Consider the following 20,223-nt stretch of genomic DNA (forward strand, 5'->3'; position numbering starts at 1 on the left):
CTAAAATCAGTGGGCTTAATGCTAGGAAGAGGTAATAATTTTTGAAACCCATAGGGCATTTGGTAGAGAGGAGGCTAATCCTGTGTCTGGAGAGTAAGAGTAACTGAATCAGCTATCTAAGAACACTGTCTTAAAGAATGACTAACCATCCCAAAAAAATCAAGGCTTTTCCCAGCAGACCAGTCTTATCAGATTGTATAATGAAATAGGAACACACTATGTAAATGATCAGAAATCAATTTTTTCTTAGAAATTCTAAACTTGTAATTTGTAGTTAGAAGATGTAAATGGTGAGAAGAGGGTGGCTCACTAATCTGGTATATGATAATCTAGAATACATATAATCTGATGTGTTATTATCTCTCTCTACCTTGGTCAGGGCTGGCCTAAGGAGATAATGAAAACCTTCATTTATGGCTTTCTTTTATTTCCAAAGAAGTTATTAAGTGTTGTTTTAGCAAATTGATTATGGATTGGGATCATATTGTGGATCTTGTAATTTAAACTCATTCTTGTGCGTTTTTAGTAGCAGTGGTTTTAATCCTCATAGTGTATCGTGAACCAACAGTAGATGTTTAACTATCATGTCTCCTTAGTTCTTGGAGTCCTTTCATTGTGATTTTTTTTTTTGTTTTAGGGGACTGAAAACAGTTTGACTTTCACTCCATCTTGCTCTTGTGATCATAAATAATAAACCAAGCCAACCTTTTAAAACTTGAAAACTTATTACATAAAATAAAAGCTGTTGATAGGACAATGTTTTATATGGGCATTTTACTGCACTGCTCACCTCCTTTTTGTTCTTTTTAGCTTTATCTCCAAGCCAGAATGAAGGCAGATTGGGCACGACTTGTGCGACCCACACTTCAGTTTGCTTTCATCGCTTTATCTATCTATGTGGGGCTTTCTCGTGTTTCTGATTATAAACATCACTGGAGTGATGTGCTAACTGGACTCATCCAGGGAGCTGTGGTGGCAATACTTGTTGTAAGTATATAACAAAGCTTAAAAGGCCTAAAAGGTTAAGTGTTGGATTTTCAAACCAGTCTAGCTGCCTTATATTTATTATAGATGAAGGAAGTTAGGTTCTCCCATTAAAAAATTTTTTTTCAGGTGAAATTTTCCATTCAGTTAAAAAAATTTAGCTCCTGTTCCCATGGAACTTAGAATTTGGTAAGAGATACTGTAAAATTTAACAGTTTTGACAAAGGTTCTCTACCTAATAACTACCTCCCCTGAAATTGAGACCAACACAAAAGAATAACTTTTGAATTTGATGAGATTTCCATCTATAAATCATCTGACTTCTCACTAGTGAGTGATTTTTTTTCCTTCTCAAGTAAACTTAATTGGCAGCCCTTAAGCATAGTAAAAATAGCTGCTACAGTCCACACTAAAGCATACTTAGCTGAATACCAAGGCAAATTACAACAGAATCTGATGTATAAAGTTAACTAAAAGAGTACAAAGAATATTAAACTTTAAAAAAATTCCTTAAAACTTAGTTGTCCCCCTCCCCCTTGGTTTATTCTAGAGAAAATTTCAGTAAACAATATTTCAATCTACTTTTTAGGTTGTATTTGTATCAGATTTCTTTGAGGAAAGAAACTGTTCATTTAAGCAAAGAAAAGAAGAGGACTCACACACAACTTTGCATGAGACACCAACAAATGGAAATCATTATGGAAGCAATCATCAAGCATAAGGAGCTTCAATTTCCTGCTTTCTAAGGGAAAATGATAACAGCAGGAGGAAAAGATAATTTTCATTTTCTTCCTGATGTGTAAAAAGCCTTTAAGGGACTGCTGCTGCTATACCTCTCAGACGCCCACTTTACCTGTGTATATAGTCACATTTAACACAATAATAGCTTTAAAATTCATTCAAAAGATTTCAAGCCTTTCACTAAAACACTACCCACCTGTACATTTTTTTTATTAAAATAATGTGGTAATGCTTTTATGTACAAATGTGTATGTCATATACTTTGCTAGAATGATGCTTGTTTTAAATACAATACAAATTAAAATGTTTATGATGAAGACCATTTTGAAATGAGTTGTCTGTTTATAGAAAATTCAAAGAGCTTGTCTCTGCAATGTTGAACGATGATGATTTTATAGGTAAAGGCTTGCAGCAAACACAATATCTCTCTTGATTTTGGTGATTCCTACAATAAAGAAAAATAGACATGAACATTAAGCTACCAGGAACACAATATCAGAACTGAATACTTAAAAGACATTTATCATATTTCCCTAGCGTTGGCCCTAATTATTCTAGTGTTAGTTCTACAAACATTTTGACTAGTAAAAAAACAACCAATAACAAAAAGAAGAAAAATAAAGCTCTGATACAGCATAGAAAAATAGAGCAAATAAATATCATTTAAAGCAATACTAATTCAGATTTCATGACTAAACACAAAGGCCACTCACATCAATTTGGCCTTCAACAGGGTCAAATTAATCCATTTAATCTACTTATACTGATTGATTGATAAAAAGTACAAGAATGCAAAAAAGCCCCCTAAAAACCCAACATACGACAATTTATTAATTGATGTGCCTCTCCCCCCTCCAAATATTATTGGGAATAAGATATTTCAAATTCATTTTGTAAAACTTTTGAGTTCTCTTCTTCTGAGTTATCTCTTCCTCCACAAGCAAATGGTCCTAATTATAATTATCAGGAAAAATTCCATTGGTTATGGATAAGGTACAACCTTCTGCGAATTTATTCTCCAGCTCAGTGTTTCCAATAGCTTTTGCAGCTTGACACATCTGCCGAAGCAATTCTTCCAGACGCCTCATACAACGAATTATGCTGCCTAGTCAAAAAGAAGAACAATTGCTAAGACCTGGGAAATTTTCTGTGCTGGATATATTACATGATATGACACATGAGAACATTTGTATTGAATTTTACATTTTATTGCCCAGCAATGAATTTGAATTTATAAAGCATTTTTTCCCTAAAAGAGTTAGGCACTTGCTAAAAAAGTTTATCCTAACAGGATTTTTTGGGTCTTGGCTTGAAAGTTTGGCTGTTACTTGCTGTACGATAGTCACACACCTATATGAGGAAAACTGGGAACTAAAAGCCTGATCTGCTGACTCCAAATCCAGTTAATGACTTTTTCATTGTAGCACACAAAAGACAGAATCAAGGCAATTCTCAAGTTCTCTACCAGTTGTAAATCCTTTATTATTACAACCTCCATTATGCAGAACAAGAACTAATATCAAAGCCAAGTGTATTCTGTCCCATCCTTTGGTGTTCCTGTCCAGTCTCTCTACCTGCACCACTACTGAAATTCTGGGGACATTAAATATCTTTTGCTAGGGAGTGTGCAAAATAAAACACTAGTGCTAGCTGTCTTAGTCACGGGTTAACAGATTGGAATGCCTTAAGGTACTATGTAAAGCTTAGCTGCATAGCTAGGCCAAATGACTACAAAACACCTTGTTGTTATCCACCACTGTCCTCCAGCTGGCGCCACCGTACACTGAGTGCTGAGCCTGTAGTCAGGAAGACTCATTCCTGTGTTCAAATCCAGCCTAGGAAACCACTTAGCTGTATGATCTTAGGCAAGTCACTTAACCCTGTTTGCCTCAATTTCCTCTTCTATAAATGAACTGGAGAAGGAAATGGCAAAGCATTCCAGCAATTTTGCCAAGAAAACCCCTAAAGGGGTCACAAAGTGTCAGACACAATTGAAAAGACTAAACAACAAAAACTTCTACAGTTTTCTACAGTAAGATTTTACCTTATTCTCTCATTTTTGACAATGGAATGTGAAAGGAAAATTCTCAATCATAACATATGTTAAGGCCATATACACCAGAGGGAGAATAGATGGCATAGGGAAGACCTGGGAGTGGTAGTAAGCTTTTTTGAGTTTAGTAAAATGAACAAGGCTATTTAATTTACATACCTAAACTGAAAATGCTAAATTGATTTCTTAAAAACAATTTAATTACTATTATGCAGAAGCATCTATTCCAAAGGATTTTGATATTGCAAATTCTCTCTATGCTATGAAGATATTGCAGTGGGCTATGAAGAAATGTCGTTTTAAGTACTGTATCAAGAACTGACAAACTATTTCTCTGTATTTCCAAGCAAGAACCAAAGCCTATGTCTAAGAACTAAGAAGGCTCCTTTATCTCCCAAACATTTAAGTTTAACCCATTTATAATTGGGGAACATAACCAGTCCCATAATATTTCATTACTTTGACCAACAGAACAACTTCTAAGAAAAAAACAGCATTTGTAAGACAAATCACATTTAAAGCCATATGGAACGAATTATTAAGATAAAACTCAGCCTAAAATAACTGAACTAAGCAAATCTTCAGAGCACAGCCACGCGGCATTCTGGCAAAGGCTAAACTCAAATCTGAAAAGCCCAATTTTGTTGCAGTCTCAGATTACTGGAAAATAATTAGGAAAATGAAAGCCATAAGGCACCCAGAGAGCTCACACGTGGGCTATATTCTCAAACTGTTATGGTTGCTGTAGACAGATTCTTGTCATCAAATTATTTTGCACATGAATAAATATTAAAGTATCTACAGAAAAAGATGCTGTGTGGGGAGGTAGAGGGAATAAATGAAGAGGTGGGAGAAAAGAAAGGGGTGGGTGTCAGAAGAAATAGGGGGTAGGAGAAAAATCTGTCTAATGAAAATTTTTGTTTGAACAAGATTTTCATTCCTAGTCCTTACAGTTTTTGGATCCCCTTCCAAAATCTGAAATCCCCCCCCCCCCCCCCCATAGATGAATACTTGCTATAGTAAGTCCTTGCACAAATGCAAGGACCCACTAACATTAAATACAATAATGGCTGTCCAGAATCAGAATTACACATCCCGAATGATTTGCTGTGCAAGTGCTGTTACAAATCCTGAGATCACATTTATAAACGAGTAAGAGAATACAACAATTCACATGTAAAATTTTTTCTTCCACACCTTTTCAGGTTATTTTGGTGCCTCTAGGTCCACTGCAGCCTTCAAAATAAACCACCTGTAAAGGGTGTAAATTCTCTCTAAAATTAAGGCAAGAAAGGAAGCTTAAAAACTGAATGATTATGATACAGAGTTTTACAATATTAACCTCTAATTTCACCATTTCCTAAGGACATACTTTAATGTGTGCTCATATTTGGATCCAGAAAAAGTATTAAATGTTAAGAGGAATGACTATTTGGAGCCTGGTGCTCCAAAATATTATCAAAAGCTTTTGAAAATAGCTTTTATTTTCAAAGGATCTACAAATATGGATATCCGCTGCAAAAAGTCAATACATTTGGAGATCCAGTTGAACAAGAAATATTTCTATTAGGGATATGGGTAAAGATCAATGCTGTCCTCTAAATCTTAAGACAATAGAAATTATAACAATCTGGTCAGTGAGGTCGGTAGGCCAAGTACCTCATCCCCAAGAAGTTGCCAAGCAGGCACAGGATCAGAGCCTAGGAGAAAGGGCTCTGTGTTCAAATTGAAGCTAAATGTGCTTTATGAGAAGTGGCACACAGAGTCCTAGGTCTTTTATTTTCTTCTTTCAGAAAAAAAAAATTCCTAACAGCCAAAGGAAAAAATACCTAGATTTTCAAACCCCTCTGGGAATCATAAGCACAGTAAAAGAAAGCCTCTAAAATAGAATGTTTTTCCAAAGAGTGCCCCAGGTAACATTGTCTCCAAGGTCTCAGACTATCACTCAAAGGGGACTATTAAAAATTGTTTACATATTAACATGTATGGGACTACCTGCTATCTAGGGGAGGAGGTGTGGGGAAGAGGGAAAAATTTGGAACAGAAAGTTTTGCAAGGGTCAATGCTGAAAAATTACCCATGCATGTTTTGTAAATAAAAAGCTTTAATTAAAAAAAAAAAAAAAAAAAAAAAAAAAAAAAAAAAAAAAAAAAAAAAGAAATAAAGAAAAATTTGCTCATTCCATAATGGAGAATAAAATAGATGCCTAATTATGACCCTAATGCAATGTGGAATAATGTGGAAATTATGTTTTTATATATATACATATATATATGTATATATATAAAATCTATATCAAGCTGCTTATCACCTTTTAAAAGGGAGAAAAATTTGGTACTAAAAATCTTGTAAAAATGAATACTAAAAATTTTCTTCACATTAACTGGGTGGAAACATAAAACAGTATTAAAAAAAAAACTGAGGTGTATGTTTTATATGTATTTCCCTCTGAAAGCATTTCTAAAACACATGACCTTCCTTAGCAAAAGACAGTGTTAACTCTCACAGGCTCAAATTAGCAAAATATTTTGAGGATTTTAAGTGTTAAATACTGATTCTGCTAAGGCTACTATCCACTTTTTAAAGACCCCAGTTTGTTTGTTTTGTTTTGTTTTGTTTTTTTAAATGTAAGGGAATACCTATGGTGAAAGACCAATAATTAAGAATTTCCAATGTGTCTATGTGCTAGAATTTCATTATCTGCTATTATAAAAAGATTTGTTCCCTCTATTAAGAACTATTTCATACTGAGCCTATAGAAATCAATACAATTCTTCTTAAAAATAATATTTAATTTTTCTAAAAGCATGTAAAGATAATTTTTGTAAAATTGTTTTCCAAATTTTTCTCCCTTTCTTCTTTACTTCATCCCTCCCCAAGACATTAAGCAATCTGACATATGTTGAATATGTGTCATTCTTTTAAACATATTTCCAAATTTGTCACGTTGTACAAGAAAAATAAGACCAAAAGGAAAACCATGAGAAAGAAAAAAAATCAAGCAAACAAAAACCAAAAAAGATGAAAATATTATGCTTCAATCCACGTTCAGTCTCCATAATTCTCTCTCTGGATGCAGATGACGTTTTTCCATCCAATACTTATTGGGATTGCCCTGAATCACTGCATTTAAAATCTACTACAGATGATCATGACATAATCTTTTTGTTTACCGTGTACAACATTGTCTTTGTTCTGCTCACTTCACTCGTCATCAGTTCATAAGTCCTTCCAGACTTTTTTTGAAATCAGCCTGCTCATTATTTCTTAAAGAACAATAATATTCTAATACATTCATATATTGTAATTTATTCAGTCATTCCCTAAGTGATGAGCATCCACTAAATTTCCAGTAAATTAGAAAGAGTTTTTTGTAAGAGCTGCTACAAACATTTTTGTACATACGGGTTCTTCTCCCTTTTTTATGATCTCTTTGGGATACAGACCCAGTTTGATAGCCCTTTGGGCATAGTTCCAAATTGCTCTCCAGAATGGCTGGATCATTTCGCAACTCCACCAACAATGCACAAGTGACCCTGTTTTCCCACATCCCCTTCGACATTTGTCATCTTTTCCTGTCATCTTAGCCAATCTGAGAAGTTTGAAGTGGTACTTAAGTGTTGTCTTAATTACATTACAATTCTAATGGAAAAAATAAAATAAAAGGATAGTAAATATTTAGCTTTTCACAGCTGGTGACATATTGAGAAAATGCCCAATTAGGAAAAAGGCTTTAGTTTTTTTTCTTCAAAAGTTCCACTTAATCCTGAACTTAATCATCACATTGGGGGAAAAAAAACAAACCACCAAAACCATATTTCATAAAGAAAATAGAATAGAAATGACTATTTCTAACATTTTTATAGATAGCTCTTTAAGATTTGCAAAGTGTCATTCATTGTTGGTGGTGATGTGAACTGATTCAGTTATCTTGAAGAGCATTTTGGAACTATGCCCAAAAAGCTGTAAAATTATGCATAACCTTTAGGATCAAGGTCCCTCTTTGAGTCTTTATCCCAAACAGATTATAAAAAAAGAAAAAGGACCTACATGTGCAAAAATATTTATAGTAGTCCTTTTTGTAGTGACAAAGAACTGGAAACTGAGTGGATGCCAATCAGTTGGGGAATGATTGAATAAATTATAGTACTTGTTTGTTTATGGAATATTATTATTCTATAAAAAATAAACAGGCTAATTTGAGAAAGACCTGAAAAGATTTATATGAACTGATGTTAAGTGAAACAAGAAGACCCAAGAAAACATTTCACATAGTAACAGCAAGATTATGTGATGATCAACTATGATAAGCTTGGGTCTTTCCAGTGGTTCAAGGCAATTCCAATAAACCCTGACTGAAAAACATCATCTGCATCCAGAAAGAGAACTATAGAGACTGAATTTAATAAACATATCCTATGTTCACTTTTTTTCAAATCAAAATCATTTTAAAAAAATTGGGGAAAATGTTATTTCAATTGATTGCTGGAAGTCAGATGCTATTATTGTCTCAATTTCACAGATAAAGAAACCAAGGCAGAAACAGAATCACTGTTATGTGTAATTCATTCCAAAAAAGTATACAATAAATACATTGTTACTTTCAAAAGAAAAATACTTAAGAAAAAAAGAAGGAAAATTAAATAAGCACATATGGATTTTCAGTCTTCTGGTCAGAGGGAAAACAGAATGCTTAATTATGAGGGTATAAGGAGATGAAAGGAATAAAAGAATGGCACAAAGACAGCATAATATTTTAAAAATAGGGCACATTACATTAACTTAGTTTATATACTTATAGCCCAAAATCTGTTTTACAAATAGAAAATAAAGTTACATAATTAAAATTGTTCAAATGATAAAAAGTTAAATTTAAGTTGAAATAATCCTAAGGAACTGAGAAAAGAAAGCAGGATAACTTTCAGGAATGCTGGTATGCTACTGAAAAGGTCAACCCATAGGTGGAGTCTTGTATTTGGGCATCACCCCAAACTGTCTTTAGTTTTAAATAGCAGAGAGTTCACATTTCATGATATAAAATTTCTACTCAGCACAAAACTGAATAAAATCCATAAAGTCAAGTTTGCAGACTCTTTGGTGCTCTGTTCAGATGTCTACATAGATATCACACAAGAGCAAAACATTTTCTACTTGAAAGGGAACTCTGGGACTGGGCAGGGATGGGCTGTTGTTGATGTTGTAATCATCATCAAAAACAACAACATCGAGCTTTCACTGGAGAAGGGGATGCGGCTGCGCGGGTGATTGAGCGGGGCTTTGTACGCCGGCAGCGTAGCCGAGCGTGGGGCGGGCATGTCGCCCCGACGCAGCTAGCGCAGCTGGTTTTGATGAATACGCTCTTTGGTGCAGCTGAGGTTTGGTACCGAGCGGAGAGGAGATGCACACGGCACTCGAGTGTGAGCCTGGATTTGTGGTATCATTTCTATCACGGTTATTAGCCTACTATCACTGCTAGGTGTGATCTTGGTTCCCATAATTAACCAAGGATGCTTCAAATTCCTCCTCACATTCCTGGTTGCACTGGCTGTGGGAACAATGAGTGGAGATGCACTTCTTCATCTGCTTCCACATTCACAAGGGGGCCACGATCACAGTCATCAACATGGACATGGGCATGGACATGGGCACAGACATCCTCATGGACATGAAACAAAAAATCCAGAGTTTTTGGAAGAATATGATGCAGTATTGAAAGGACATGTAGCTCTGGGAGGCATTTATCTGCTATTCATCATTGAACACTGTATAAGAATGTTTAAGCATTACAAACAACAAAGGGGAAAACAGAAGTGGTTTATGAAGCAGAAAGCAGAAGAGTCAGCTATTGGAAGGAAACTTTCAGATCATAAATTAAATAATACTCCAGATGCTGATTGGCTTCAGCTCTTGCAGGAACCGATGATTCAGTTGTGTCTGAAGATCGACTTAATGAAACTGAACTGACAGATTTGGAAGGCCAACAAGAATCCCCTCCTAAGAACTACCTTTGTATAGAAGAGGAGAAAATTGTGGACCATTCTCACAGTGATGGTGTACATGCCGTTCGTGAACATGATCTTCATTGTGCAGCACATAACAACCATGAAGAAAGCAAAACTGTGCTGAGGAAGCACAATCATCAATGGCACCACAAACATTCCCATCATTCACATGGACCCTGTCATTCTGGATCAGATCTGAAGGAAACTGGAATAGCTAACATAGCTTGGATGGTAATCATGGGAGATGGCATCCACAACTTCAGCGATGGCTTAGCAATAGGAGCAGCTTTTAGTGCTGGATTGACTGGAGGCATCAGTACCTCTATTGCGGTTTTTTGCCATGAACTTCCCCATGAATTAGGCGATTTTGCAGTCCTACTTAAAGCTGGAATGACAGTAAAGCAAGCAATTGTGTACAACCTTCTCTCTGCCATGATGGCTTACATAGGGATGCTGATTGGTACAGCCGTGGGTCAGTATGCCAATAACATCACCCTCTGGATCTTTGCTATTACTGCAGGCATGTTCCTCTACGTAGCTTTAGTGGATATGCTTCCAGAAATGCTGCATGGTGATGGTGACAATGAAGAGCATGGCTATTGTCCTGTGGGGCAATTTATTCTTCAGAATTTTGGATTACTTTTTGGGTTTGCCATCATGCTGGTGATTGCCCTCTATGAAGATAAAATTGTGTTTGACATCCAGTTCTGACCATTCGCAGTAATCACTGTCAGCCACAATGACATTGCTGTATGGCTTTGCACCTGCCCCGTGTACTGTATGCACACTGCTCTCTCTGAGAAAGATTGTGGCTTGCACTACTTACAAGTTTCATAAATTTGCATATAACCATGAAAAAAAAAAAAAAACAAAAACAAAAACAAAAACAAAAAACAACAACATCATCAACAAACAACAGTTTTTCTTGGAGATCTCAGAGCTTTAGTCCTGTCATTCATCTCTATAATGTCCACACAAGAAAGTAAAAAAGCTCTTTTAGTTCTTCTAATAAAAATATGAAAACTAAGGTCCACAGATAAATTATGTTTACACTGTGGGACAGTACAAAGTTTAACAATTTAACAATGTTCACTGGAATGAAATGCAACACTGAAAATGGACAGAGAGAGCAGTGACTGTGAGTGAAGCCTCCAGAAGGGAGTTTTAAAAACATGACATACGATACAAGCACTCTAACATTCTTTTTTTTTTTTTTTTCCTGAGACAGCTGGAGTTAAGTGACTTGCCCAGGGTCAAACAGCTAGGAAGTGTTAAGTGTCTGAGGCCCCATTTGAACTCTGGTCCTCCTGACTTTAGGGCTAGTGTTCTATCCACTGAGCCATCTAGCTGCTCCCCCTGACATTATTTCTTTAAGGAACTATATGGACATATGTATCATCTCCATTCCCAGAAATAAGCTCCACAACAACAAAGGACATTTAAATGGTATTCTAAAGTTTATAAAGTATTTTAAATACATTATCTCATTTGAGCATTATAATCATTTTACAAAGTAGAAATTTTTATTAAATTTCAGATCTAGGATTTCATAGTTGGGGCTCCCTGAGGAATAAACAACCTTCCAATGCAGATTAGCAAATATTTTGCAATTTAAAAGTTTTAGAAAGTAGCCTGAAGCACTGAGAAGATAAATGATTTGTTCTGTGTGTACTAGAAACTGAAGGCCCACTCTCTATCCACTGTGCAACACTGCTTCTCTGTGAGATGGCTAATATAATCATTTTTATCTCAATTTACATGAGGAAACTGAGGCATAGGTGGGTTCAACAACTTGCCTGTTCAATCTACATGACAAAGCCAAAATTACACCTATTACACCTTGAGTCTGTTACTTAGGGTGGGACTGGCACAGGCAAGGCACTTGCCATTTGTGGGACTCAATCCAAGCCCCCCACTCCCAGCACCAGAAATGCCAGACAGGACTTCTCCCCGGGGCCAGGCTTGTCTCTACTGCACTAAGCCGCTTCTTTCCCCAAGACAGCAAAGCTCATCTGCCCATCCTCTCCCTCCTGGGCAGTCTCTGCTGAGCTTGGCACAGAGCCTTACTTATTGACAGAAAAGGGCTGTGTATTACATGAAGATTCATACATATGTATGTAGCTGTAACATTCATGTAAAAACTACCACAATTTGTAATTCTCTATTTAAGGTATCTGGCTTCAAATTAAACTCAAAATCAAATTTTAAATTTGTTTTGGTTGACAACAAAAAAAGATATAAAGTGTTTTGCTACTGATCACTTCCCCTTCTCCCAAAAGCCCTCTTTTTTTTTTTTTTTTTTTTAAATTACCCTCTCCCACTTTCTATATCCCATTCCTATTTTTCTCCAGGGTAAAATAAATTTCTATATCCCTATTAGGTATGTTATTTCCTATTTGAGCCTCTTCCCCTCCACTGTAAAAGCTTTTTCTTGCCTTTTTTAATGGCAGATAATTTGCACCATTCCACTTCTTTCCCTTTTTCTCAGTAATTCATCTCTTACTCCTTAATTTCATCATTTAAAAAAAAAAAAAAAAAAAGATCCCTTCATATTCAACTCACCCCCGTGTCCTCTGTCTATATATATATATATATATACACATTCCTTCTAACTGCCACAATAATAAGAATGTTCTCAGTAACAAACATTAACCTTCCATGTAGGAATGTAAACAGATAAACCTTATTACATCCCTTATATTACTACTTTCCTAATTATCTCCTTATACTTCTTCAAAGTTCTATATCTGAAAATCAAATTTTCCATTCAGCTCTGGTCTTTTCATCATGAATGCTTGAAAATTCTGTTTCACTGCATGACCACCTTTTCCTCTGAATTTCTGCTGAGTGACTCTTGGTGGCAATCTTAGTTCCACTGCTCTCCAGAATATCATATTCCAAGCTCTCTGGTCCTTTAATGTATATGTTGCTAAATCTTGTGTTTTACTGATTGTGGCTCCATTATACTTGAATTGTTTCTGGATGCTTGCAATATTTTCTCCTTGACCTGGGAATTCCAGAATTTGGCTATGATATTCCTGGGAGTTTTCATTTTGGGATCTGTTTCAGAAGGTGATTGGTAGATTCTTTACATTTCTATTTTACTGTCTGATTCTAGAATATTAGGTCAGTTTTTCCTGATAATTTCTTGAAAGGTGATGTTTTTCTAATGAGACATTTCATGTTTTTTTCCATTTTTTTTGGTTTTGCCTTATTGTATTTTGATTTCTCATAAAGTCATTACCTTCCATTTGCTCAATTCCAATTTTTAAGGCATTCTTCTCATTAGCTTTTTGTTATTTCCTTTTGCATCTCTCTCAATTCTTTCCCTAATTTTTCCTCTATCTCTTGCTTTGATTATACAAGCTTCAACTTTGTTAACTTGTGTTTTGATCCCCATTGTCACCATAATAACTTCCGACGGTATGAAACTTTTTTTTTTTTGTTATCTGCTCATTTTCCTAGTCTATTACTCTACTTCTAACACTTTGTTAAAGCAGAGCACACTCCAAGGTGTAGGGTTCCAAACTTCAGGATTTTTGTGTAGCTGTTTTCAGAGATCCTTCTAGGAATCTGACCACAAGCACTCTTTTCTGCCCTGGAGCTGTTAGGACTGTCCAGGCCCCAAAGTAGTTATAACATCTATTTTGCTGGCTAAGGCTCCTCTGATGACTGAGATTGTATGGTGGTTCCCACTCTAGCTCCACAGACCTTTTCTGTTGACCTTCCAGCTCCTGTTTGGTATCTCTTGGCAGAGAGGTCTGGAAACCATCACTGATTCAGAGGTCAGGACTGGGCTGGGGGTGCATGCTGGACTCCCACCATTTCTGCTGAGCTAAAATGCCTATGGTTGGAAAATGCTCTACTCTGTCTTTTTGGGTGTTCTGATGCTCTAAAAGTTGTTTACAGTTATTTTTAAAAAGATTTTGGAGTAGTTTGGGGAGAGGTTGGGCAAGTTCCTACCTTTACTCTGCCATCTAAGCTCTGCTTTCCCACAATTCACATTCTTATACCCATCCCCCCCCCCCCCCCCCCAAGACAGGAATGCAGAATTGTGAATTCCTCAGTGTAAAGGGATATTTCTGGCAAGAAAAATCCCTCCACCAATTTTGCTGTTAAATTGTTTCAGTCACGTCTGATTCTTTATGACCAAGTGAGGCTGTCTTGGCAAAAGTACCAGAATGGTTTGCCATTTCCTTCTCCAGTTTATTGTGCAGATGAGGAAATTGAAGCAAATAGGGTTGTGACTTGTTGAGGGTTATACTGTTAGCAAGTGTCTGAGGCTGGATTTGAACTCAGGAAGAACATGCTCTATCCATTATACCATCTAGTTGCTCCCTCCAGCTCCTTTCACAAATTCATGTAGGCAATTAGCCTTTAACTTCATCTAAGAGGTGTGGTAGGAATCCTAAGGGAGGTTAAGAGAGTTGTGTAGAGTCTGTATGTGTCAGAGACAGTACTTGAACTTTCTGACTCTAAGAACAGGCCTACTATTATACTGATTCTTCATGCTGAATAGGAAGTAGGGCATAGAGTGATTCCCATAATGGAATTGTGGAATACAGTATAAAGTACCTGTATAATAAAGAGAAGCCATTTTATGAATTTTACTATTAATGCAAACATCTCACAAAACTCACGAAAACACAGGCCCATGTGAGAGCATTTAGCAACCTATTGCTCTAAAGTCCTGCTTGTCCTATTTGAAAACATTCTGAAAAGTTAGTGTTGCTCTTTGCAGTAATAATCAGGTAGAACTAGAAGGACCTCTCAGGGAAACTTATTGAACTCCATCACTTCCCGTATGAGGAAATTGTGGCCCAAAAAATGGACCAGAAGCTTATACACACAGTAAGATGGTAGGGATGTGATCTCAACGAAGGTCCTGTTTCCAAATCCTGTATTTTCTTTATTATATCATGACAATTCAATACAGCAGCAGTACTAAATACATGTTCCCAAGACATACATTTTCTTAAAATGCTCATTAAAGTAACAACAAGCAAATCCCTTAAAATAATCTTTACAATATAAAATTTAATAGGTTGTAGCAAGTTCAACATAATCATCTTATGTCATCAAAGTTTACAATTATAAATTACTGCAGAGCCATTTAAAAATTTATAATGCCTATGATTTTAACTGGCATGATTTTCCTTTATCATCTTGGGTTTTATTCTTAATTTTTTCCCCCCTGAGGCTGTAGTTAAGTGACTTGCCCAGGGTCACACAGCTAGGAAGTGTTAAGTGTCTGAGACCAGATCTGAATTCGGGTCCTCCTGAATTCAAGGCTGGTGCTCTATCCACTGCACCACTTAGCTGCCCCATATTCTTATTTTATTAAAATTTATCTTTAATTTTTTTCATCTAAGCTCCTTTTCAGATTCTTAATTATTTTTTCTTCATGAGCCTTTTGATTTCTTCCTAATTAGTTTTATTTCAGTAGTTTTACTTAAGGTTCATGCCACCAAAGTTCTGTACTAAAATAAGGAGCCATTCATCAGTTTGTTAATGTAAAGGCCATAGAAAGAAACTCACTGATGAAGCAATCGGTAAAATAAACTGAAACTAGAAAAATAAAATAGCACTATAACCGAGTTATTTTCTTAACTCTACCAAAGATCAAAAACATGTAGATAAATTTCAGTGGGGATCATCTCTCTAATAAATGACTAGGACCCTGTCACAGGATAATAAGTTTAAGCTTATATTCTTCAAATAAATATACTTTTGAACTTTAAGAATTTCTAATTCTATCAGTGTGGTTATCCCTTTCCTCAACCAGGTCCACTATAATGCAATGGATGGCCTTGAAAGAATTACTAATGACGAGAAGCTGTTGTCCTTCTGGTGAAAAAGCTTCTCTGGATTTAGTTAAGACTGCTCTTTGGCAGAAAAAAATACTTCATTACATCCATATTTGAACAAGCCTTTCTAAAAGTTTGTATTTCTAGCTTGGCTTCTGAGAACATAGGTTAAATCTTTGAAAAGTAAATGCATATAAAAAATATATATATACCTATAGCTCTATATAGGTTATATGCACATGCTTATATTTTAGATACCTTCTTATTTAGCTTTATGTAGTACCCTTCATATTCTGTGATTCAGTAACTAAATGTTAAGTTAAGAACATAAAACTTTTTGACTAGAGTATCATTTAATAACCAATTAGAAAAACAGGAAATGCAATCAACATTCCTCCCCTACAATATTTTACTAAACAAACAAAAAAAAATTTCTATAAAACCTTCCTTTCAAAATACATGAACAACTGGGGCAGCTAGGTGGCACAGTGGATAAAGCACCAGCCCTGAAGTCAGGAGGACCTGAGTTCAAATCTGATTAAACACTTCCTAGCTGTGTGATCCTGGGCAAGTCATTTAACCCCAATTGCCTCAGCAAAACAACAACAACAAAAAACCATGAACAATTTAATAATCTGGATAACTCATCTTTTATACAACTAGTATATGCCAACTAAACTCTCTCAAAAGGTTCTAAGACTCCTTAAAGAACTCAAAAGTTTATTTGTTCTCACATTTTAATTCAGTTATGTGAATTTAACTTTTCAGTGATCTAATGGATTACAAGCAAGTCTTCCTTCCTTTTTTCCATAATTTAGATCTAGCTGCCTTTTTTCTCTCTTTAACTAAAAAAAGAAATAAACTATTCCTATTATTTTATAATCAATATTTTAAATGCAGTAAGGTTATTTGTCATAACAGGAGACATTCTTTGAATAAACAAGGCCTTAATTTGAAACCAAATGTGAAAAATAACATTTTTAGAAAGCAAGACATTTCAATTAGTCACACAAAGATTAGCAGCTGTGACACCACAGATGTAAGTTAAGATTTCTTTGAAAAATTCTGTTTTCAGATCAGACATTCTCCATATACACTAAAATATTCATGGTAACACTGTGTAGTGGGGAAAAAAAAAAAAAAGTTGCTATCAGTTGGAGAATGGTTCAATAAACTTGTTTAAGTATATGAAAGAATATTACTGGTACTTTAAAAAACAATTTACCTTTAGAATTCAGAGAAGAAGGGGAATTTTCTCTGAATTAATGCAAAACAAGTGGAACCAAGAGAACAAAATACACAGTGACTAATAAAACAAAAAGGGCAACTGAATTATCATCTAAATGGAACCAATAATGAATCCAAAGGTAATTTGACTGTAAGTACTGACATATATTGTACAGGTAACATAGATACTGTACTAATCAGTTTTTCTTAACTAGTTTTCTCTATTAAAAGAGAGATTAACTGGGAAATAACTAATATAAAAACAATTTTTAAAAATAACATATTTTATATTACAATACTGGATATATAAACATATGTATAATAAATTACTATGTAATAAATCATAATAGAATGTTATAATGTAAGACAATTATTACAATATAAGTTATAGTATAAAGAATTTTCTTCTGTGTATGGATAAATATTAGCCATTCCATAGAGGAGACTACATACTAAGAAAGATTCAGCAAAGTCTGTTTTAAATTCTTAAAAAACAGTATTAACGTACCTTCAAAGACATCAGTCATTTTGCAGATGTGGGCAAATGTACATCCAGTTGCCCAGGTATACACCACATCCATTAAGTTTGATTTGAATGTGTTTAGGTAAGTCTCTTCATCAATTTCTAATTTGGCCTCTGCTGAAACTTTTGCAATCCTTTTAGCACATTCCTTGAAAGAAAAGATCAATTTTTAAAAAAGGTATTTACAATATTTACATCTTGAACCTCTATAATTTTTGCTATTCAATTTAAGACCTCGGGTCTTCCCATCTAGCACAAATGAAGCAATTCATTTATTTTTGGGTACTAGGTCTAAAGTTTGTTTAGAATGTCATTAATATATTTATTCAAGATCAAGAAATCACAAAACTCTACACATCAGATGATTTTTTTTTTTTAAAGTTCAAAGAGAAGGAAAGTTTGCGGGAGGAAAGGACATAAAGAATAGAGATGATTGCAGCTGCAATCATAAGGCCTGGATTCAAAATTCTTGTAACACAATTTAAATGACCTCTGGCCAATCACTTAGTACTCCCTGAGCTTCAGGGTACTTCCTATAATGTGAGGACACTAGATTAGAAGAGCTTTAAAGTCTTTGCTAGATCATAATAAACATGGCATATGTGAAAAACAAAAGGCACCATGCTCCTAAATGAAAGACATGGATTTCCCAGTCTCATAAAGAGGTCTCAAATCAGATCCCCAAAGGACCAGAAGATCTTGAAGACTAAATAAAGCAGCTGAGCATATGTGCTGAGATATTTTCATATACAAGTAAGCAAGAATCATGGCTTATGCCTCTGTTCGCAAGAGCAGAATCCAAAGCCAGTTGGAGATGTTGTGTTAAACTGAAGAAGAAATGGGGGCCAATTAATCTGTACATAAGTATTCCTATGGGTCACATAATTTAATTTTAAAGTAGTTTTTGTGGTATTTTTAGTTATTTTGTTAAATATTTCCAAATTGTATATTAAATTGGTTTAGCCAGACTCCAGAACTATTATGAATTGGACCGTTAGTCCAAGACACTCTAAAATGAGCAGCTTAAAATAAAAGTCTTACCTGCATCTGGCGAAGTGGTCCTGCTAATTGTTCTGTCAATTTAGGTAATTCAGTGGACTATTTAAAAAAAAAGGAAGAAAAAGAAAACTGTATGTAAAATCTCACCCTCAAATAATCTAGATTTTCTTTAATTAATAAAAAGTTCTAATATTTGAAGTCAGATCTGATGCTTTATTACTTTAGCATTAATATTTAACAGTTTATGCAGAGGAAAAAGCCCTAAGTTTAGAGATAGAAGACCAAGATTCAAATATGTGTTATGTATGATTAATTGTGTTACTTTAGATAAATCACTTAAATCTCTGGGCTTCAATTTACTAATGTCAGTATAATGTGGTAGGCATCTGAACTTAGGGTATACAGATGTATAAGAAGGCTCCTTCCAGAGCTAAAACTACTTTCTTAGAATCCTGTTTTAGAATTTTATTTAATAATGGAGAATCCATTTGCAAAAGTATAATGATTAATAATACAAGCTTACAACTTGGTCATTCTTTCTTTTTTTTTTTTTAATTTATTTTTTTTTCCCAGTAGGTACTTTTTTTTTTTTTTTTTTTGGAAAACAAAGTCACTTTATTATAAAATTTTTTGACAGTATATATGCATGAGTAATTTTTTTTTTTAATAACATTATCCCTTGTAATAATTTTTCCAAATTATCCCCTGCCTCCCTCTACTCCCTCCCCTAGATGACAGGCAATCCCATAAATTTTACATGTGTTACAGTATAACCTAGATATAATATATGTGTGTAAATCCAATTTTCTTGTTGCACGTTACTACTTGGTCATTCTTAATCTATGATAAGAAAAAAATTTTTTCTTGTTTTTTTAATACATTTTTCCTTGTAATCATCCAATTATTTTACTTATAATTAAAACTGCCTCATTAACATTGTTAAATGTTCTTTTATACAAGAAATATTTGCTTATTGCCTGGATTAATAAAATAAATTAATCTTATTTATTAATTATTTATTAACTCACATTTTCCTGAAATACGAAACAGCTTAGCAATGCAGTAGCTTGCTCTGCAGATAGGTCATTGAAAAGTCCATTAAACATCATTTCAGTTAATAGCAGCTCATCAGCACTATGTAAAAAAGAAAAAGAATATTTAATACAAAATAATTTTTTAAAATGATCTGCTAAAAAAATACACTATTCAACCATTCAGATAAAGGACATAATGGGCAAAGATCTTTATAAGAGACTCACTAAATAAGAAGTCCATCCAGGGAAGTAAGGGAAGGCAAGAGGTAGTGAAGAAGGAAAGCATTCCAGGCAAGAGTGACAAATAAAAAGGCCAGATGAAGAAATATAATGTGTAAGGAACAGCTAAGAGGACAATGTCTCTGGATCATAGAATATGTGAAGGGGAAGCAAGCTTAGAGGACTAGAATAATAAATAGAAAGGGCCAAATCATAAAAGACCTCACTAGGGAGTCACTATATTTTATGGAATAGGGCAAGAATACACAGACTTATGCTTTAGGAAGATCAATTTGTTATCTAAATGAAAGATGTATTGGAGTGGAGAAATATGAAGTTGGGACAGCAACCAAAAAGCTATTGCAAAATTTTAGGCATGAAATGATGGGCAGTGTCAGAAGAGAGAAGGGAACAAAAACAAAACAAATGTTGCAAAGGGTGAAGCCTTAGACTTGGCAATGGACAGGTTGTGGTGGATGAAAAAGTGAGAAGTCAAGGATGACTCTTTAGGTTTTGAGTCCGGATGACGAGGATGATAACAGTGACCTTGATAGTAATTTGGAAGGTTGGTTTGCATAGAAAGGTGATGAGTTCTTTGCAAGATATGACTGATGCAATATGCCTATAATTCATA

The 20,223-nt window shown here is 34.8% G+C and overlaps 3 protein-coding genes across 4 annotated transcripts in view; 2 read left to right on the forward strand and 1 right to left on the reverse strand.

Moving 5' to 3' along the window:
• Positions 1-2,042, forward strand: part of PLPP1 (phospholipid phosphatase 1) — a 113,651-nt gene extending 111,609 nt beyond the window's left edge. For both annotated transcript variants that reach the window (XM_074282503.1, XM_074282504.1), the window contains exons 5-6: positions 811-987; positions 1,574-2,042. In XM_074282503.1, the coding sequence (XP_074138604.1) occupies positions 811-987; positions 1,574-1,705 (309 nt within the window). In that variant the 3' untranslated portion in view covers positions 1,706-2,042. The remainder of the gene's footprint in view (positions 1-810; positions 988-1,573) is intronic.
• Positions 1,912-20,223, reverse strand: part of MTREX (Mtr4 exosome RNA helicase) — a 93,114-nt gene continuing 74,802 nt past the window's right edge. The window contains exons 24-28 of the mRNA XM_074282502.1: positions 19,365-19,470; positions 18,379-18,435; positions 17,323-17,485; positions 2,726-2,830; positions 1,912-2,170 (exon numbers count right to left, since the gene is read on the reverse strand). Coding sequence (XP_074138603.1) covers positions 2,118-2,170; positions 2,726-2,830; positions 17,323-17,485; positions 18,379-18,435; positions 19,365-19,470 — 484 coding nt within the window. The 3' untranslated portion in view covers positions 1,912-2,117. The remainder of the gene's footprint in view (positions 2,171-2,725; positions 2,831-17,322; positions 17,486-18,378; positions 18,436-19,364; positions 19,471-20,223) is intronic.
• Positions 9,092-10,619, forward strand: LOC141552262 (zinc transporter ZIP10-like). Its single transcript, XM_074284659.1, is given in 3 exon segments — positions 9,092-9,107; positions 9,201-9,680; positions 9,683-10,619. Coding segments are annotated over 3 exon segments (1,305 nt in total). The 3' UTR covers positions 10,492-10,619.

Source organism: Sminthopsis crassicaudata, chromosome 1, assembly GCF_048593235.1.
Source record: "Sminthopsis crassicaudata isolate SCR6 chromosome 1, ASM4859323v1, whole genome shotgun sequence".
Classification (NCBI taxonomy): domain Eukaryota; kingdom Metazoa; phylum Chordata; class Mammalia; order Dasyuromorphia; family Dasyuridae; genus Sminthopsis; species Sminthopsis crassicaudata.